The following is a 19,465-nucleotide window of genomic DNA, read 5'->3' as shown; positions in this document are numbered from 1 at the left end:
TGGGGGGACAGGCTCTGTCTGTGCTTTGTTCTTCTGTGACCTGGGGGGACAGGTGGCTTCTTGGGGTTCCTCAAGCAGCACCCCGCAGTTCCTAGGCTGCTCGGCAAGACCTTTAAGCCAGCTTGCACGGACACCCAGCCTGGGCTCCGGGAAGGGCTGGGCAGCCCAGCGGGGTAGGAAGGGGAGGTGGGCTCAGAGCCAGCGCCTGGGTTCAAAGCCAGCTCTGAGCTGTCTATATCTGTGGCCTTGGAAAGGAAGTGGAGATAATAAAATGCTTGGGTTCCAGGGGGATTAAGCGTAAGGGAGAACTGGGGATGCCCCAAGCGGGGCCTGGTGCACGGTGCCTGCTTCTGGGGATGTTCCCACGGGGTCTGTGAGGCAGACCTCTGCCCCGTGACTTGAACCCCACTGGCGTCCGCCTAGACACACAGCCTGGGGGGTGAGGTCGGAGTGCCTCCTCTCAGGGTTGCAGGCTAACTGTGGTGTCTGCAGGCCCCAATGCACCCGAGAAAGGGGCTCGCACCCACCATGGAGGACGCTCCCCACTGCCACGGGGGAGGGTTTCTGGAGGCCCGTGTCAGCCTGTGGCCGCCTGGAGTGTTGGACTGCAGCCACGGAACCTTCCAGCACCCTTCCCAAACTGTGCCCACATGGGCCTGGACACAGGGTGAAGCCACTGGGTCACGGCCCCTCACGAGTCCAGGCTCATGGCCACTGGTTGGGCTGCCACGACGGAGAGGGAGGGGATGGAGCTCAGCGGGGCCTGAGGGCTGGACCTCTGCAGGCTCCGCATCGCTTTTGTTAAGAGCCCGTGATGTCTTACAGTTTTGTTTTGGGAGAGATGCCGGGCAGCCTCCTGAGGACTTCTGACAGCGGCCCTTGAGTGCGTGGCTTTGGGTGCTGGCCTCACTCTGTGCGCTGGCTGCATGTGGCTGCATCCAGAAGATGAGCGGCTGGTGGCCCCTCCCCCGCGCGGTGTCAGGGATGAAAGGCAGCTTGTGCAGCGCACTCAGCTCAGAGCCCGGCCTATTGGAAGGATTCAGCAAGTGTTAGTGTTACTATTCCTCCCTGGCACATTTTACTTGAAAGCATGTGAAAGAAACAGAGACGAGGCCAGGCTGTAGGCATGGTCCTCTGAGGACAGCCTGGATTGTTTCGCAGAGCATGAGGGCCTCTCTGGGGGTATGTCCTGCCAGGACAGCCTTGGGGTGGGCTGCACCCTCACGCCATCTGGGGCTGTAGCTCACCCCAGAGCTACAGAATGGCTTAGCAAACACTGGTGTCTGATTCTGTGTGTCTTGTCGTAGACTTTGTCAGCCCCATCCGTTTGTGACCTTCCCTGGATTTAAATTCTAAGTGTGAGGTATTGGTAAGAGAATTTGCTCCTAAGTAAGGATCTGTATGCATTAGGAATGCTTTGGGCTGCAGGAAACTAAAAGCCTGACTGACTGTGGCCTTAAGTGATTAGTATCTATTCCCATAACCGGCACTTGGAGGTGCGTGGGTCCAGGGTTGGCTCAGCACATCAGTGATGTCATCAGGGCTGGGCTCACTCTGTCTCTCTTCTCTGCCATCTATAATATGCTAACAGCCTTTTCTCTTCAGCCTTGTCTCCTCGTGGTTCAGGATAGCTGCTGCAGTGCCGGTCAACACACCCTTATATAGCTGTGTTCACAAAGTTAGAGGTGCACTGACCTTCCCAGAAGGCCCCCCTCCTGCTAAAATCAGGCTTCCCTTCACCTGACACTGGCCAGAACTGGGCCACATGCCCATCTCTAAACCAAATCACCAGCAAAAGGGGATAAGATAGCTGGGCTTGGCTTAGCCCAGTCATGGGCTGTCCCCTGGGCCTGGGAAGGGGCTGTCTTCCTTTAATGTGATAGCTCCCCAGGCCCCCACCAAAATGTGTGCTCTAAAAACTGAGGAAGCAGGGGCAAGCAGCTCTGTTGTCTCCTGATTGGAATTCAGAGCATCTCCACCCCCCACGAGCTTACATGGAAAACTGCTAGCGAGAGAGTATGAGTTTTTCGAAGAGTGGACCCACGGCTTTTATTCGAGTATCCTCCCTTTCCTTTTTGGTCCAAATATGTAGGGAATCGAAGTGGCCTTCTCTCCGTGAACACGTGCTATTGTGCAAAGGGGAAAGGGTGGCCACACCAGTGTCCACACACAAGGTCAGAGCAGGGTCCCTGCTTCCTGGGGACTAGTGGGCATGGGCACGGTGTTTAAGTCCAATGTCATGCCACCATGAAGGGATGAGCAAGCGGCCACTCCCCCAGAGGGTGCGGGAGGAGAACCCAACCCAGGCCGTCCATACTCACGGGAATGGCGGTATTGAATCTGAGCTTTGTGTGCCACCCTCCCTCCCGTCAATGTATAGGGACCTCTCCTCCCTCTGAGGGTCTCAGCGCCTTCCAAGCTATGGACTGCCATGCTTTAGTCCACCAGACACCTCTGACTAACTGGTTTCACCTCTAAGTAGTGTGTCTTGACCATCACTTACGAACATGTGTACACACTGGCCCACTAACTCCCTTAGCATAGATTCCTAGAGGTAGAATGACCGGATCTTTTAGACAGTAACGCCAGCTGCCCATCGCCCTCCAGACGGGCTCTTCCAGCCTGTGTCTCACTCACTCTCTTGGTTAGCGCCTCCCTCCTCCCCTGGCCTGGATCAGGGGTACAAAGGGAGGTGCCACGTCTGCCCTCTGCCCCTCACCCTCCAACACGCCCCAAGCTGCATTTGTTTGGAAGCTGGTGTTGGAACTGTGCTGTCTTAATTTTTCAACTGGTTGTAACTGTGGTAGTTTGAAATGATGGGTCATCCTGGACCCAGGGTCAGGGGGCAAAAGGAGACCGTCGGTGTGTGGGGGAAACACCCACTCTGTGGTCCCCCTTCCCCGTACTGCACAGCCCCTCCTCTGCCCAACTGTTCCCCATCTCCCTCCCTTTGCAGGTGGAACAGATCCTGGCGGAGTTCCAGCTGCAGGAGGAGGACTTGAAGAAGGTGATGAGGCGGATGCAGGAGGAGATGGACCGAGGCCTGAGGCTGGAGACCCACGAGGAGGCCAGTGTGAAGATGCTGCCCACCTACGTGCGCTCCACCCCGGAAGGCTCAGGTACCGCGGTCCGGGGCGGGGCGGGGATGGGGCTCACATGGGAGCCAGCAGGTCCTCATCCAGAGGCAGCTCTCCCCTGGCCCCAGCAGGGAGAAGTGCCCCAGCCCCTTCCTAACCACCCTGACTGTCCCCAGCAGCCCCGAGTCAGCTCCCCAACATGCTGTGCCCCAGACACCAGCCAGTTCTCACCCTCTGCTCCGCTGGCCCAGCCCTGGGGCCGTCAGGCTCACTCTGGCCTCGGGACACTGGCTTTGTTCATCTCACAATGAGACACTGGTTTCCCACAGTCATTTGGGGGACTCCCAGCCCAATCCTGAGTCTGGGCCATTTTCCTCGGTCTTCAGGTGGGCCCTGGGCTGGGGGCGACTTCAGCCCAAGGCAAGGGATTCCTGCTGACTTCCCCACTTCACCTTTGACCCTTGCCACAGTTTATCCTGGGGTCCCCCAGATGTCTGGCATCAGGGGCCCCTTGTCCAGCTCTCTGGTCCCCCCACCATGCCTTCCCCTCCTCCTCTCTCAGTCTTGGGGGCTCCTGCCAGGCGGTGCCCATGAGACTGATGTGCTTCTCTCTGTGGCTGCAGAAGTCGGGGACTTCCTCTCCCTGGACCTGGGCGGCACCAACTTCAGGGTGATGCTTGTGAAGGTGGGGGAAGGGGAGGAGGGACAGTGGAGTGTGAAAACCAAGCACCAGATGTACTCCATCCCCGAGGACGCCATGACGGGCACTGCTGAGATGGTGAGCAGCTCGGGCTAGGGCTGGGGGGCCAGGGACCTCGGTCAGGACCACCCAGGATCTCGGAGCTTGGCTAGTCCTGGCGGGAGGGCCCAGCTGTCCACCAGGGGTGGGCGGAGCTGTGGGCCCAGCCTCAGGGGATCCTGCTGCAGGAGGAGGAGGGAGCTGAGAGGCTTAGGTGGACGGCCACTGGGTGTGGCCCCGGAAGGTCGCACCCCTGCCCAGTTTCCCAGAAGGATCTGGAACAAGGCAGGGCAGCCAAGAGAACACGCTGCTCCAACAGGCTCGCAGCCCCATCGTTCTATCTCCACCCCACGTGTCGCCCTCACCCTCCACCAGCATGGATGCCAAGTGGCATGACTGCAATGATAATATCTGACCACGGGGAGGACTCAGGAAGGACCACAGAAGTAGAATGAGCCCTGGGCGGAGGTGGGGAGCAGCCAGAGCCAATCCCCGCGAGGGGCAGGGTTTCAAGGTAGGAGGCCAGTGGCCGCCTGGTCCTCGCCACACCCCCGCGTGCCGTGGGTCTGGGCGTGGAGCAACGCTGGCGCCCATCAGGGAGCTTAGTCAATCAGCAGGGCACTCTGTAACGCCCAGGTCTGTGGATAGGCCTGTGTGAGTGGGGCGGCAGCTGGTCCTCGCAGGGCCAGGGGTGGGGCGGCCAGAACACTTGGAGGCAACAAAGAATACTCTATGCTGGAGTCAGAAATCGTAGTTATCGCCAGGATGCGCCCCTGTCCAAAGCCTGAGACTGGAGTCCACTGGGTCCAGCTGGGAGGGCCAGGCTAACAGAGCACAGCCGGGCTAGGGACCAGCCCCGTCGTCCGGGCGTTGCCCTGTCCCGAGGGCTGCTGTCAGCGGGACTCTGGCATGGGGCGGGGCTCAGGGCCTGAGTCCCGACAAGCAGTGGTGATGAGGAGGTGGGGACTGAGGGTAGGCCCGGAGGCCACGCTTCCCTGGGGCCCTATGGCTCAGCGAGGGCTGAGGAGCACCTTGGCAGGAGGCTCGCCTCTGCAGCTGATGGCCACCTCGGTGTGCATCTTCCAGCTCTTTGACTACATCTCTGAGTGCATCTCCGACTTCCTGGACAAGCATCAGATGAAGCACAAGAAGCTGCCCTTGGGCTTCACCTTCTCCTTTCCTGTAAGGCACGAAGACATCGACAAGGTGGGACCAGGTGTAGAGTGGGTGGGGGGAGGTGGACGGATGGATGGACAGACACCCCAGAGAAAGGCACCCATGAACTCTGCCCTGTGCTGCCTTCAAATGCAGCTCCCATTGTTGGGAAAGAGCCTTGGATTCAAACTGGCTCCATCTCTTACCTCTCTTGAGACTCTGGGAAATGATTGTATTAGCTGATTCTTACGATTTGCCTCCCACAACCCTATGAGGCGTGCCTATCACCCCCACTACAGGTTAGGAAACTGAGGTGTAGCAACTTGCCCATGGTGGGAAGTGGCAGTGCTGTGGCTCAAACTCAGGCAAACAGGCTCCAACACACCTGTGTGTCATCTCTATGCTGTACCGCTGCCTGCGGCAGAGGTGGCAGTGTGCCGGGGCTGAGGGTCTACCCTGCCTTCCAGCTGGCAAGTTAGCCTGTCACAGTTACACACACACACACACGTACATGTAAATTACACACAGACACACACACACCAGTTATACATGCTCACATAGACACGTGTAAATTATACGTATGTATGCACATAAATTATACATGTGAATTGTACACATGTACACATAAATGTACACACTGCACATTTAAATTATACACATGCATGTGCTCATGTCGATTATACGTTCATATAAACACATAAATTGTACATGCATATTTTTATGCATACATAAGTTATACATACATATATATACACAGGCCAGTTATATATTTATATATATCTACACATGCCAATCATACATACATATATACATGTAAATCATACATATCAAGTATGCATACATATAAACGTGTAAATTACACATGCATGTTTACACATGTCAAGTATACATGCACGCATATATGCACATGTCAATCATACATATATGCACATTCACAGGTCAATGATACACACCTACACACATTGAATATACATACATATATACATGTGTGTGTAAATGATCCAAACATACGCACAGTTATATATAACACACAGGACCTCTGGGTCAGAGAGGAAGCCAGGTCAGTACTCCTGGCAGAAGCAGTAGCAGGAGCTGCATCTCACAGTGCTTTTCCAAGCCCCAGCTGGGGCACTGAGGGCCAGGTGGGACCTTCGCACGGAGAGGGTGCACACAGGAGAGGAGCCCCAGTCTTATACTGGCTGCACCCCTCTGGACCTCATCCAAGCTCTGGGATGACGACTCTGGGCTTAACTACACAAGCATTCTTAAATTGGCTGGGACCCATCCCTGCAGAAATATGAGCTATTGGTAGAAAATTATCTCCAACACTTCTTGAACTTATATGGCTGCTTTGAGCCTCAGTGTCCTCATCTTTAAAGTGGGTGCACAGGGACTTCTCTGGTGGTCCAGTGGCTAAGACTCTGCGCTCCCAATGCAGGGGGCCCGGGTTCAATCCCTGGTCAGGGAACTAGATCCCACGTGCCACAACTAAGAGTTCGCATGCCGCAACGAAGATTCCGCGTGCTGCAACCAAGACCTGGTGCAGCCGGATAAATAAATAAAAATAAATTAATTAATTTAAAAGAAAGGTTAATTATAAAGTGGGTACACATCCCTGTGGTCCGAGTTAGCTCCCGTCCCTTCACGCCTGCCCCCAGCATCCAGCAGCCACCGAGGCCCCCCTCTTCCCCCAGGGCATCCTTCTCAACTGGACCAAGGGCTTCAAGGCCTCAGGAGCAGAAGGGAACAACATCGTGGGGCTCCTGCGAGATGCCATCAAACGGAGAGGGGTGAGTAGCACCTGCACCTGCCCCTGCCCTGGGCCCCCTCCCACTCACCACCTCCTGCCGGGAAGCCAGGGAGGGCCTTCTGGGCGTACCCCCAGGAAGGGGTCTCTGCCTTCTGCGCCTGGCTGGACTGGCCTGGAGCAGGCTGAGACCCCCCCACCCCGCCCAGCCCCATCACCACTGCCTCTGTGCCTCTTGGCAGGACTTTGAGATGGACGTGGTGGCGATGGTGAACGACACTGTGGCCACGATGATCTCCTGCTACTACGAAGACCGCCGGTGTGAGGTTGGCATGATTGTGGGTAAGGATGCGCTGCCTGCCTGACCCAGGGGCCTGGGCCACCACCAAAGATGGGGCCGAGGCTTCCCATCTTCAGCAGGCTGCACATGGCCTCTGTGCCAGTCATGGACCCCAGAGGTGCTGGAGCCCAGGGTGGTCTTAGGGAGCAGCAGGGGTGTCCCGAAAGACAGTATACCAGTGTATATTGGTATTGGGTGTACCAATAAACAGGTGCTGTTTATTGGTAGGAAGCATTTCAACACTCACAAGTCACTGCCTCAGATGGTGTACCAGCTGCACGTCCACCTGGCCCATCAGGATTTAATTAAATCACCTTATCTGGTAAGTTGACCGACCTGGACAGATTTGTCCAAGTGGAAGAGGATAAACCAGAGTGGTGTCATCCCTCCCTGGACAGTCTTACCACACCCCGGGGCAGCCGTCTGCCCTGCCCGAAGTGGAGGCAGGTACCAGGAAAGGAGGCAGCACTGGCCCCAGTGGCTCTTTCCCACCAACCGAGGGCCTTTCCCAGAAGTTCCCAAGGCCTTACAATGAGTGTTTACTGAGGAGTGTTTACTGGACATACAGGCGAGCGGGTATTTCCCTGGACTCTCTGGGCCCTGGTTCCCAGAAAGTCAGCATTAAATTTGTTTGCTTCCACGGCCTCTTCAGGGCCAGCCCTGAGGGTTTCTGTGTTCTTAGGACCCATCTCCAATTGCATGAACATGTTCTAAGGGGCGGGCCTGCTCTCTGCCTCTCCTCTAGTTTCTCACATCTCCTCCTTCCATTCTCACCTTTCGGATGGAAAGTTCTTTTTTTTTTTTTTTTTAACATCTTTATTGGAGTATAATTGCTTTACAATGGTGTGTTAGTTTCTGCTTTATAACAAAGTGAATCAGTTATACATATACATATGTTCCCATATCTCTTCCCTCTTGCGTCTCCCTCCCTCCCACCCTCCCTATCCCACCCCTCTAGGTGGTCACAAAGCACCGAGCTGATCTCCCTGTGCTATGTGGCTGCTTCCCACTAGCTAGCTATTTTACGTTTGGTAGTGTATATATGTCCATGCCACTCTCACTTTGTCCCAGCTTACCCTTCCCCCTCCCCATATCCTCAAGTCCGTTCTCTAGTAAGTCTGCGCCTTTATTCCTGTCTTGCCCCTAGGTTCTTCATCACCTTTTTTTTTTTCTTAGATTCCATATATATGTGTTAGCATACTATATTTGTTTTTCTCTTTCTGACTTACTTCACTCTGTATGACAGACTCTAGGTCCATCCACCTCACTACAAATACCTCCATTTCATTTCTTTTTATGGCCAAGTAATATTCCATTGTATATATGTGCCACATCTTCTTCATCCATTCATCTGTTGATGGACACTTAGGTTGCTTCCATGTCCTGGCTATTGTAAATAGAGCTGCAATGAACGTTGTGGTACATGACTCTTTTTGAATTATGGTTTTCTCAGGGTATATGCCCAGTAGTGGGATTGCTGGGTCGTATGGTAGTTCTATTTTTAGTTTTTTAAGGAACCTCCATACTGTTCTCCATAGTGGCTGTATCAATTTACATTCCCACTAACAGTGCAAGAGTGTTCCCTTTTCTCCACACCCTCTCCAGCATTTATTGTTTGTAGATTTTTTGATGATGGCCATTCTGACCGGTGTGAGATGATATCTCATTGTAGTTTTGATTTGCATTTCTCTAATGATTAATGATGTTGAGCATTCTTTCATGTGTTTGTTGGCAATCTGTATATCTTCTTTGGAGAAATGTCTGTTTAGGTCTTCTGCCCATTTTTGGATTGGGTTGTTTGTTTTTTTGATATTGAGCTGCATGAGCTGCTTGTAAATTTTAGAGATTAATCCTTTGTCAGTTGCTTCATTTGCAAATATTTTCTCCCATTCTGAGGGTTGTCTTTTGGTCTTGTTTATGGTTTCTTTTGCTGTGCAAAAGCTTTTAAGTTTCATTAGGTCCCATTTGTTTATTTTTGTTTTTATTGCCATCTCTCTAGGAGGTGGGTCAAAAGGATCTTGCTGTGATTTATGTCATAGAGTGTTCTGCCTATGTTTTCCTCTAAGAGTTTGATAGGAAAGTTCTTTAAGTCTACACCTAAACAGGAGCTCCAGGGGCCCTGGCAGTGCTCCCCTGGCTCTCTCCGGTTCCCCAAGACACCACCACCTGGGCTCTACAGCCGCTTGCCTCGGGCTCGCCCCATCTGGAGCAGAGATGGCAGAGTGGCACGTGGTCACATCTGCCCTGATGTGCTTAGAAACGTTTATGATAATTACCAAGAGCTAAACATTGGGAGAAACCACATCAAAGTCTGGATTTCTGTGTTTTTTCCCCACAAAAACTTGGAAGGCCCGGCATCACTGGGCCCGAATTCCAGGCAGCTCCACTGCTGGTGTGAGGTTGGCATGACTGAGTTGCTGTCCCTGATGGCTTGAGGGGTGTGCAGTCACGTTCAGATTGAAGCTCTGCTGTCACCATTTTGAAACTCTCAGTTTATGAACAAAGGACCCCATGTTTTCACTTTGCATGGGACCCTACAAATTACAAATTCCTTAGCCAGGCCCGCCTGCAGTGGCCCGTGTGCTGCTCCCAAGGGTCCACACTGTGACTTACTCACCTCTGGGTGCCCGCCTCCTCCCCACAACAGAGCCTGGGACAGAGAAGCTCAAACACATGCTTAGAAAGTGCCAGAACACAAGGATGGCGCATAGACAAGACAAAATCATAACATCCCACACCCATCTCTAATTGGCAAAGCACTCTGACACATGTTCTTTCCCTCACTTCTCTCAACTACCCAGGTAATAGGAGGAGTAGGTGTTACCAACCCCTCTTGGGGAAGAGGAACTGCCCAGGGAGTTGGGCTTATCTACCTGAGGTCACATAGCAAACCCAGGTCTTCCAGCTCTTGGGAGAGCTGGTTTCCTTTGCTCCAGGGGATGTAGGGAGTGCTGGGGGTGGAGGGCTCAAGGAAGCTGGGAAGACAGGGCCACACGGGGCTTCCTGCCGGGGTGATGCACCCAGCCGAATCTTCATTGCGTTATGCATGACACCCATGCATCCAGGGGGCATACCAGGAAGCGCAGCGCCAGGTGGGGCCTGACGCTGCGGCCTCTCGCAGGCACGGGCTGCAACGCCTGCTACATGGAGGAGATGCAGAACGTGGAGCTGGTGGAAGGGGACGAGGGCCGCATGTGTGTCAACACCGAGTGGGGTGCCTTCGGGGACTCGGGCGAGCTGGACGAGTTCCTGCTGGAGTACGACCGTGTGGTGGACGAGAACTCCCTGAACCCCGGCCAGCAGCTGTAAGGACCGCCCCTCCCCCTCCCCCCACGCCGGCCCCGCCCCGCTCTGGCGGCAGATGGGGCCTGCCCGCAGATAATGGGCTTGTTTTTAAACAGCTCTGGGGAAAAGCAAACTGACAATCCCTTCGTAAGCTGGCTCTTCTCTTCCTTCAGCTCGTACGCGTGTGCCCCTCTGTGAACCGGGAACAGTGAGAGATGCCAAGGATTAGTCTTTAAAAAGAGGGTCTATGGGGACTTACCTTGCGGCCCAGTGGTTAAGACTCCGCGCTTCTACTGCAGGGGGCGTGGGTTCCATCCCTGGTCGGATCCCACATGCCGCGCAGCGTGGCCAAACTAAGATTACAAAAAAAAAAAAAAAGAGGGTCTGTGGATAGAGGAGCGGGAACCTCCTCGCTTCCGACAGGTGACCCCTGGCACAGGAAGGCTCTGAGACGCCCCCCAGCAACCTTAACTGGGTTTAGCCCAGAGTTCCCCAAAGTACAGCTCTGAACACGTTCACAGAATGAATCATGGTATTTGGGGGGATGCTGCGGGTTCGCGGACAGCTGGAGAGCCAGAGCTTGTCCTGAGTCAGGGCTCTCCTTTATCAGCCGCCTTCTGCGGCGCACCAGGCACGTGCTAATTCTTTCATGAGCTTCCTCTCGGGCTCTCGTAAGCCTCTACTAGGTCGGTAGTATTCAATGTACTACAAGATGAAAATACGGAGGTTTACAGACTCTAGCGCCACCGGGCCAACTCCGTGGATTCCAGGAGCGCAGGGACCTAGGAGCCCTAGCCAGTGAGCAGAGGCCCGCCCCAGGCTGGTCACTAGCCGCTCTAAGCCTGAGCTTCCCCAACTGACACTGGGTGATAAGACCAGCACTTGTTCCACAGCTGTGGGAAAACCCAAGTGGGCTCAGCGCAGGGTCCTTCCTGAGGATGGTCTCAGAGGGACTGAACCGAGGCCCCACAGTAGAGCGTTCTCCCAAGGCCCCAAAGCCCCTGTTGATAAATGCGGGAACGGGCATGAACCCGGTTTTGCCAAGGCGGGGGGTGGTCACAGCGTCCCACATGGCCTCCTCGTGGCCGTGACTGGGGGGGGTGGCTGGCCTCTGCCTGCTCGTGGGGACCTCCCTGCTGGGGATGACCCGGCTGCTCTCTGTCCAGGTACGAGAAGCTCATCGGAGGCAAGTACATGGGCGAGCTGGTGCGGCTCGTGCTGCTGAAGCTTGTGGACGAGAACCTGCTCTTCCACGGGGAGGCCTCGGAGAAGCTGCGCACGCGCGGCGCCTTCGAGACACGCTTCGTGTCGCAGGTGGAGAGGTGCGCGGGCGCGCGGGGGCGAGGGGTGGGGTACAGTGGTGGCGTGCGCGGGGAGGGGTCCTGGATCCGGACCCACGGGGCGTGGGGGCGGGGCTCAGAGGGCAGGGGCGGGACCCTGGTGAGGTCAGGGGGCAGGAGCCCAGGACCGGATAAGGTTCGGGGGTGGGGCAACGGCGGCGGGAGTAGTCTTCAGCCCCCAGGGGAACCCGCCGTCGGGCAGCTGACGGAGACCAGGCGTCCTCTCTGTGCTTCCCCACCCGCTATGGACCTCGTCTTACTTCATCCACACAACAGCCCCGAGGCACGGCAGTGTCACCCACGTTAGGGCGGAAACCCTGGGTTTAGAGAGAGGAGTAATGACCAGATTACTGCTGGTCCCTGGCAGAGCCAGACCCGCTCTGCTCGGGAGCCCGAGCCCCACAAGCGCTTTGCCTGGGAGAGGTGGGCAGGGGGAGGAGAAGAGGCCGCCGCTGTGGGGATCGGGCTGGTCTGGGACCAAGCGACCCTCCCGCGACGCCCTCCTGTCCCCGCCCCGCAGTGACTCGGGCGACCGCAAGCAGATCTACAACATCCTGAGCACGCTGGGGCTGAGGCCGTCGGCCACCGACTGCGACATCGTGCGCCGCGCCTGCGAGAGCGTGTCCACCCGCGCCGCGCGCATGTGCTCCGCGGGGCTGGCGGGCGTCATCAACCGCATGCGCGAGAGCCGCAGCGAGGACGTGATGCGCATCACCGTGGGCGTGGACGGCTCAGTGTACAAGCTGCACCCCAGGTGGGCCCGCTCGGCTGTCTGCACCTCCCCGCCGGGTCCAGCCTCCCTCTTGTGAGTTCGCCTCCTAAGGGCAGAGCCCGGGCATCGGTCTCCATCTATGATATGCAGGCCGAAACGGATGCTCTCCGAGGCCCCCCTAAGCCGACAGACTCAGGGGAAGGTTCCCCTTGGCTTACCCCCTGCCCTGCCTTCAGCGCGTTAACTAACCGCAGCCCCGCTTGCCCCCTGCTCAGCTTCAAGGAGCGGTTCCACGCCAGTGTGCGCAGGCTGACGCCCAGCTGTGAAATCACCTTCATCGAGTCGGAGGAGGGCAGCGGCCGGGGTGCCGCCTTGATCTCCGCGGTGGCCTGTAAGAAGGCCTGCATGCTGGGCCAGTGAGAATAAAGGCTGCAAGGCAAGGAGGAGACTGTGGCCGCTACTAGACCTGGGCCCCAGGGGATACACTCCCTACAGGTCCCCCCAACCTGGTCCAGTCAAGAGGCTTCTCCTTGTAAGGACCTTGGATGCCTCCCATCCCCGCTGTCACCCCAGGAAATGGGGAGAGCTTCTCTGGGGATGTGGTGAGGCCCTGGGCAGGCCTCTTCTCTCAGGGTCAGTTGGTAGGATAGCCCTAGGGCCCTGACTGGGTTGGGGGCTGAGATGAACAGGAATGGAGAACCCCCAAAGTACCTCGCCTTTCTTGCTGCAATCAAGGGCCCAGAAGGGAGTTATTAACTCAGGATTTTGTTGCATTTCTGCACTGCTTGCCTCTTGGAGCTTTCAGCCTGGCTCAGCTCTGGCTCTGGGAAGGGGGTGCCCTCTGGACCCTACTATGGCCTGGTTTCCCTGGGAACCCAACCCACATGGGGAGGCAGCCCTCATGACCTGGCCAGACCTAGACCTGGGTTCCACAGGGGGCCCCGGGGAGCTGCTGATCATCCAGGCCTGGGAAATGGAAGGGACCAGCTCCATGTTGGAGGCTGTGGGTACCCCAAGGCCTGGAGATGGCAGCCTTTTCCCTCCCATCCTGCCATCCCTGAGTGGTTTCTGGTTCTGGGATGGACCCTCACAGGAAGTGCAAGAGACAGAGTCCCCAAAGCCCCTGCCCAGAGGGGCCCAGGAAGAGGAGGAGTCCCCCTACCCACAGACAGGCCTGGGAGCATCTCCGGGATCGAGTCCTCGGCTCCCATGGCGCTGGGCACTCAGAAACCCCAGCACCACTCAGCACACCCCCAAGGGACAACCCAGGCCTCTTTCTTCTCACCAGACCTCCATGTACCACACCAACCTCTCCATGTCCAACCTGGGACTGTGTGGGTTTTTTTAATTAAAAGTTTTAAAAGTTTAGAACATGACCTTGTCCACCGTTCTTTGATCTCTGTGTATAAGACTGTGGGACAATAAACATATAGACGTGGTCACATGTACACAGACACTCTGCAGGCCTAGGCGTGTTTTGGAATTTTCCATCCTCTCCACAGAGCTATGCCGGGGAGTGTGAAGAGTGACAGACCAGGCCTTAGGAACAGGAATGGGGTGGCGTGGCAGGGTGTGGTCAGAGGTCCTAGACTTGCCCAGGCCTCTGCCCACCATCCTGTGGGATGCGGGCTGTGGTTCTGAGGTCTCCAAGAGCTCCAAGGGAGTGTCTGGGAAGGAGTGGGGTTGCTCTGGGAAGGGGGACGGCTGGTTCTTGGGACTGGTCCTGCTGCAGGTCGGTCTCAACAGGGGATCCTTGGAGCCACTTGGGTTGTGACAGTGACTGCAGTGGGAGGCCAGGATTACAAGAAGTCACATGATTTCTGCGGTCCTTCCAATTTGGTCCTGAATGAAATGCCTATTTAAGGTTAGCCAAGCCTAGGGCCTAAGACCAGTTACTTATGAACACGTATTTGTAAGATTTTAACATACACGCACTTTTTTTTCAGGTTTTTGGATGTTATCATCTTTTTTTAATTTAATTTTTATTTTATATTGGACTATAGTTGATTTACAATGTTGTGTTAGTTTCAGGTGTACAGCAAAGTGATTCAGTTATACATATATATATATCCATTCTTTTTCAGATTCTTTTCCCATATAGGTTATTACAGAGTATTGAGTAGAGTTCTTTATGCCATACAGTAGGTCCTTGTTGATTATCTATTTTGTATATAGTAGTGTGTATTCCACTCACTTTTCAATGAGAGAAACTATCCAGCAAATCTGGAATGACTGTGTTGTTTTATTCAGAACTTAACCCAAAGTTGTGATTTTGAGTTGTCACATCCTCCTTGAGATGCTCTCTCGTTTTCTGGTGTGCCTCATGTGGAATTACTTCTGATCTTTTTAGTTCTCTCGAGTCTAAATTATGCATCAGAAGTTTGTGTGAGCATCTGATGACTTCATTATCAGTAGTAATGTACTCGTGTTCCACCATTCAGCTACAGTATTTGATCTCATTTTACCATAACTTATTTCCTAGTTGTCCTTCATGTTATGGTTCAGGGCATTGTATTGTTGGGGTTTTTTTTTACAATTCTCTATGGAGGTAGCTTGTATAGCCTGTGAATTTCATTTCAGGAGAGTAAATAAAAGGTGTTATAAAATACTTACTTGCTATACAAAAGGGACGTTGGGGCTGTTGGGTGAGAACCCTGCCCTCCCAGCTGGCCTCCCTGCATTCCTCACCCCGGTGGGCCATCTCCTGTTCCGGGTTCAGGGAGCCCCTGTCTGCCCCGGGCCCGCAAGGAGCCTCGAGGCTGCTGCTCTGGCACAGCGGACGGAGCCCGGGCCCCTCACTCTGCGGATGAACCCCACAAGAAGAGCTCGTGACCCACTTTCGTGGGGATCCCAGGGGATGCTTGGGGTCCAGGCAGTGCTCCGTGCTCCAAAAGCATCACATGGAGGCTCTGTTTGGGGTCACAGCCAGCTCAGGGCTGCCTTCTGCCCCTCGGTCAGAGGGGCCAGAGGCCAGGGCCAAGCATCTTCACCAAAACCTCTGGGAATCCCCAGGGGTCTCAGGCCAGAGACCATCCTCAGAACCACCAACTGCCCTCCCAAGCCCAGTGGGGGCCCCGGGCCAGCCCCCCGCACCGCTGCTGTCCTCTTGGCCTGAGCGGGTTCTGGGCTGGAACTGCAGGAAGGACGGTCAGGTGGGGGTTACAGGGGCCCCCTCGTTCAGCATGAGAGTGGTGAGAGTTGCGACTCTGCTCTCAGAAGGCGTTTCACCCGCTGCTGTCAGGGTGGGTAGACACCCGGATGTCACAGGTCGGGGGGGCCTGAAGGTCGCCAGGAACGTGGCTGGAATCTGCTCGGGGGCCCTGTCCTCCCCCAGCCCAGGCAGAGGCTGCCAAGTTTGGGCCTATCCTCTCCTCCTGTCCTTATTTGGTGCGCTCCAGGTGATAAGGCTGAGACATAAAGGGGGCTGTGGGCCCCTCGCAGCAACTAGGCTGCTGCAGAGGGAGACGATGGTGAGTGCCAGGTTGGGGGGGGGGGGCGGCGCTCAAGGCCAGCGGCCCCCCAGGTGCTGTCCTTTGGGCTGGGGGAGCAGAGCCAGTGACTTCTGTGCCTGTGTTGGGCCCGGAGAGACGGTCTCCAGGGCCAGGAAGAGGACCCTGACCCGGGCTCTCCTGGGAACGCTCTGGGGAGGTCCGTGGCAGGGAGTCCTTGGGGAGCTGGGGAGAGGACCCCTCCGCACCCACTGTGTTGCAGGCCAGCAGGAAGGCGGGGACCCGGGGCAAGGCTGCGGCCACCAAGCAGGCCCAGCGAGGCTCTTCCAACGTCTTTTCCATGTTTGAGCAAGCCCAGATCCAGGAGTTCAAGGAAGTGAGTTCCCTACCCCCAACAGCCTGGGACCCGTCTGGACACCCTGCCCCCAGTACACCCCTCTTCTCTGTAGGTCAGTGGTCCTGGCCCCTGTCCTTGCTCCTCCCACCACCCAGGATGCCCCCACCTCCTGCCTCCCCTGGGTGGGGACTGTTCCCACCTGGAGACTGTGGCCCGCACCTCACAGGCCTTCAGCTGCATCGACCAGAATCGTGACGGCATCATCTGCAAGTCGGACCTTCGAGAGACCTACTCCCAGCTGGGTGAGGGCGCCCACCTCCCACCCGGCCCTGCCCTGCTCGCACCAGGGTCCCTGCTCAGAGCTGCTGGGCTGTGGGGAGCCCGCTGAGAGGGGATGGGCAGGCTCTCAACAGGCAGCGCCCGGCCTGTATTCTTCTCCCGGCTCACCCTGCCCCTCCTCTCACACCCCTCCCCCATCACACCCCCTCCCCCATCACACTTTCCTTCCGCTTCACCTCCCCCACCCAGAGCTGCCTCTCACTCTCTACCCTGGGAAGGAGGGAGGGGCGGCCCAGGCCCTACTCAGGGACACTCAAGGTCCCTGTGTCCATTTCACGTCCCGCCCCACCAGGGAAGGTGAATGTTCCAGAAGAGGAGCTAGATGCCATGCTGCAGGAAGGGAAGGGGCCCATCAACTTCACTGTCTTCCTCACACTATTTGGAGAGAAGCTCAACGGTGAGCCTGGGGCAGCTCTGGATCCCCCTGGCCAGGCAGCAAGCTTGAACCCCACCTGGACCCTGCCTGGACCCGGCCTGAATCCCACCCAGACCCCTTCCATACCGTACCTGGCCCTGCCCACCCAGAGGCTGTAGGGCCCACCTCTGCATTCCAGACCCATGAGCACTGATCAGCCCGAGTCTCGGGGTTGGGAAATACGCCCTCAGCTCCCAGTCCCAAATCCCCAGTCCTGGTCTCCCTGCCAGGCTCACCCACCTCAGAAGGACAGCCGGTCCTGGCGCCTCTGAGCCCCGAGGGGCACTTCCTGTCGGAACAGCCTCTCGCTTCTCTGGGACTGGAGGACTCCCCCTGCACCCTGGGTTCCTCCCGGGTGGGACCGGGACGATGGCCGTGTGGCTGCTTAGCTGGCCCCCTCGGCCTCCCAGGGACAGACCCCGAGGAAGCCATCCTGAGTGCCTTCCGCCTGTTTGATCCCAGCGGCAAGGGCGTGGTGAACAGGGACGAGTAAGTGGGAGCAGCAGGGCGAGTGCTGGGGGGCACCACGTTGGACGGAAGCAGGGAGGGCGGAGGGTCCCCTTGTGAGGGTGGCCACCTGTACCTTGGGGACCTCTCTGCTCTTGGGGGGGGGTGGCCACCTGGGCCAGGGGAGCCTCCATTTTCCCCTCCCGGATCGGCCGCCCCTGCCAGGCCCTCCCCACTGCTCCCCACCACCTCCAGGTTCAAGCAGCTTCTCCTGACCCAGGCAGACAAGTTCTCTCTGGCCGAGGTGAAGACTCCGGCTCCTTCAACACCCCTCCAGGGCCCTTCGCAGGGCCCCCACCCCGCAGGGCCCTGGGGAGGTCTCGGTGACCCACTGCCCTCGTGGGCTTAGAGCCCAGCTTTCCGGAGGAGGTGCCGTCTCTCTTGGGATCTGGAGGGTGAAGGACATGGAATCAGAAAGGGAGGAGGGTGCAGGCTGGGCGAGCTGTGTGTGCAGAGGCCCAGGCGTGGGAGTGCGGTGCACCTCAGGATCTGGAAGAGGTTTCCTACGCTGGGGAGGGGGAGGGGGGGGCGGGCCCGTGGCCAGGGTGGGCCCTGTGACCCACGGCACCCTTCGCTCCTGCCCCAACCTCCGGCTGCAAAGGCTAAGGGGCAGCGTACAGCCCCAGGGGCGGGGCGAAGGGTCGCAGGCCTCCCTCGGGTCACAGGCACCGGCCCCCAGGACGCCCTGGCTGGGCGGCGTCTGACCAGTGCCTCCCCAGGTGGAGCAGATGTTCGCCCTGACGCCTACGGACCTGGCCGGGAACATCGACTACAAGTCCCTGTGCTACATCATCACCCATGGGGACGAGAAGGAGGAGTGAGCCCGAGGCGCCAGCGGCTGGGACTCAGGGCCGGCCTGTGGGGACACCTCAATAAACGCTATTTCTGAATTAGACCCGCAGTGGTGGCCTGTCTCTGACAGATGGGGTGGGGCGCCACGGGGACCGCCGTAAGAACCAGCCCGGCCCTCACCGGCCCCCTCCGTTCACCCCACACCGTCCCGTGACATATGAACCGTGATGTGCCCGGCTTACAGATGAGGACGCTGAGGCCTGCGAGGGTGCCCAGGGCCACTCCTCTAGGAGAGGAAACCCAGAGCTTTATGCCCGTCTCCACCAGGCCCGGATCGAGCCATGCGATGGGCCTCTGCCCAGCAAACATCTGCCAATGGCCCAGGGACTCCGCCCTCCTGGGACCCCATCTCTGCACACGGGCTCAGGTGGGCCTCTCTGCACGCGCGTGTGGTGTGCTGGGCCCTGTGTGAAAGGCACTGAGGGACCCATTTGAAAACACAACAGGTGAGGTGCCTTGTCACCAAAGGAGGGGCTGGAGTATACGCAGACTTCCAAAGGAAATACTCCGGAATTGGCCTCATGCCTCGGGGGTGAAAGGACCAGGCTGCCAGAGAGAGGGAGAGGGTGTCTCTGGAGGGCATTGTTAGTGTCCCATTCCCCACCTCACCTACAGAAACCAGGAGCTGGGGGGCACCCAGCCTCATCCTGGGAATGCTAGGGGGAGCAGGGCAACCTCCAGAGCACCCACGGCAGGGAGGGGGAGGGAAGAGGCAATGGGGAGAGAGACAGCTTGAACCTGGGCAAGACCCAGAACACAGGAAATCCTTCTCTGGACAGGAACCGGGAACGCTGAGTAAGAGCTCTCTGCCTCCCCTCCTCCCCTCCCTCCAGGCCCTGCTGCAATCCCCCAGCTGGGGAGGTGGGAGGAGGTGAGGGAGAAAGGAGGAACTGACCACATTCCCTCCAGAAGGCAAGCAAGAGGAAAGGCATTTCACCTGAGAGGTGTTCAGTTTTGATGTTTACCTGGGACTTGGCAATTTTAATTACTACATTGAACATTGAGATTTAAAGTTATCATGGCGCTTTCTATTACTTATTCGTGATCACAAATGTCATGGCACTGCCTGAGTTTTCATCCAGAGAGCAGGCAGCCTCCCCGACTCTGCCCCCTACCCCCCGCAGCATGCTTGCCGGGAAGATGGGTGAACAAGATCAAGCAGGTGTTGGGA

General features: G+C 57.0%; 2 protein-coding genes across 6 annotated transcripts in view; both read left to right on the top strand.

Moving 5' to 3' along the window:
- The window catches only part of GCK (glucokinase), a 55,630-nt gene extending 41,882 nt beyond the window's left edge, over positions 1-13,748 (top strand). Inside the window, exons 3-11 of one of the 2 annotated variants that reach the window (XM_007187710.2) lie at positions 2,957-3,119; positions 3,701-3,855; positions 4,903-5,022; positions 6,666-6,761; positions 6,961-7,060; positions 10,180-10,363; positions 11,510-11,665; positions 12,204-12,488; positions 12,671-13,748. In XM_007187710.2, coding sequence (XP_007187772.1) covers positions 2,957-3,119; positions 3,701-3,855; positions 4,903-5,022; positions 6,666-6,761; positions 6,961-7,060; positions 10,180-10,363; positions 11,510-11,665; positions 12,204-12,488; positions 12,671-12,815 — 1,404 coding nt within the window. In that variant the 3' untranslated portion in view covers positions 12,816-13,748. The remainder of the gene's footprint in view (positions 1-2,956; positions 3,120-3,700; positions 3,856-4,902; positions 5,023-6,665; positions 6,762-6,960; positions 7,061-10,179; positions 10,364-11,509; positions 11,666-12,203; positions 12,489-12,670) is intronic. The other variant, XM_007187711.2, reaches the window with a different exon arrangement.
- Positions 13,749-13,916: 168 nt separating this feature from the next.
- Positions 13,917-18,314, top strand: MYL7 (myosin light chain 7). Of its 4 annotated transcripts, XM_007187713.2 has the most exons (7): positions 13,917-15,865; positions 16,107-16,220; positions 16,408-16,483; positions 16,813-16,917; positions 17,346-17,424; positions 17,638-17,686; positions 18,162-18,314. In XM_007187713.2, the coding sequence occupies exons 1-7, from the start codon at positions 15,296-15,298 to the stop codon at positions 18,261-18,263; spliced, it is 1,095 nt and encodes a 364-aa protein (XP_007187775.2). In that variant the 5' UTR covers positions 13,917-15,295; the 3' UTR covers positions 18,264-18,314. The 4 variants fall into 4 exon arrangements, with proteins under 4 accessions (XP_007187775.2, XP_007187777.2, XP_007187776.2 ...); XM_007187715.3 differs by lacking the exon at positions 17,638-17,686 and having other exon boundaries at positions 18,162-18,275; XM_007187714.2 differs by having other exon boundaries at positions 17,352-17,424; positions 17,638-18,245.
- Positions 18,315-19,465: the final 1,151 nt, after the last annotated feature.

Source organism: Balaenoptera acutorostrata, chromosome 7 (genome assembly GCF_949987535.1).
Source record: "Balaenoptera acutorostrata chromosome 7, mBalAcu1.1, whole genome shotgun sequence".
Taxonomy (NCBI): domain Eukaryota; kingdom Metazoa; phylum Chordata; class Mammalia; order Artiodactyla; family Balaenopteridae; genus Balaenoptera; species Balaenoptera acutorostrata.
This window is presented reverse-complemented; position numbering and strand designations above follow the sequence as displayed.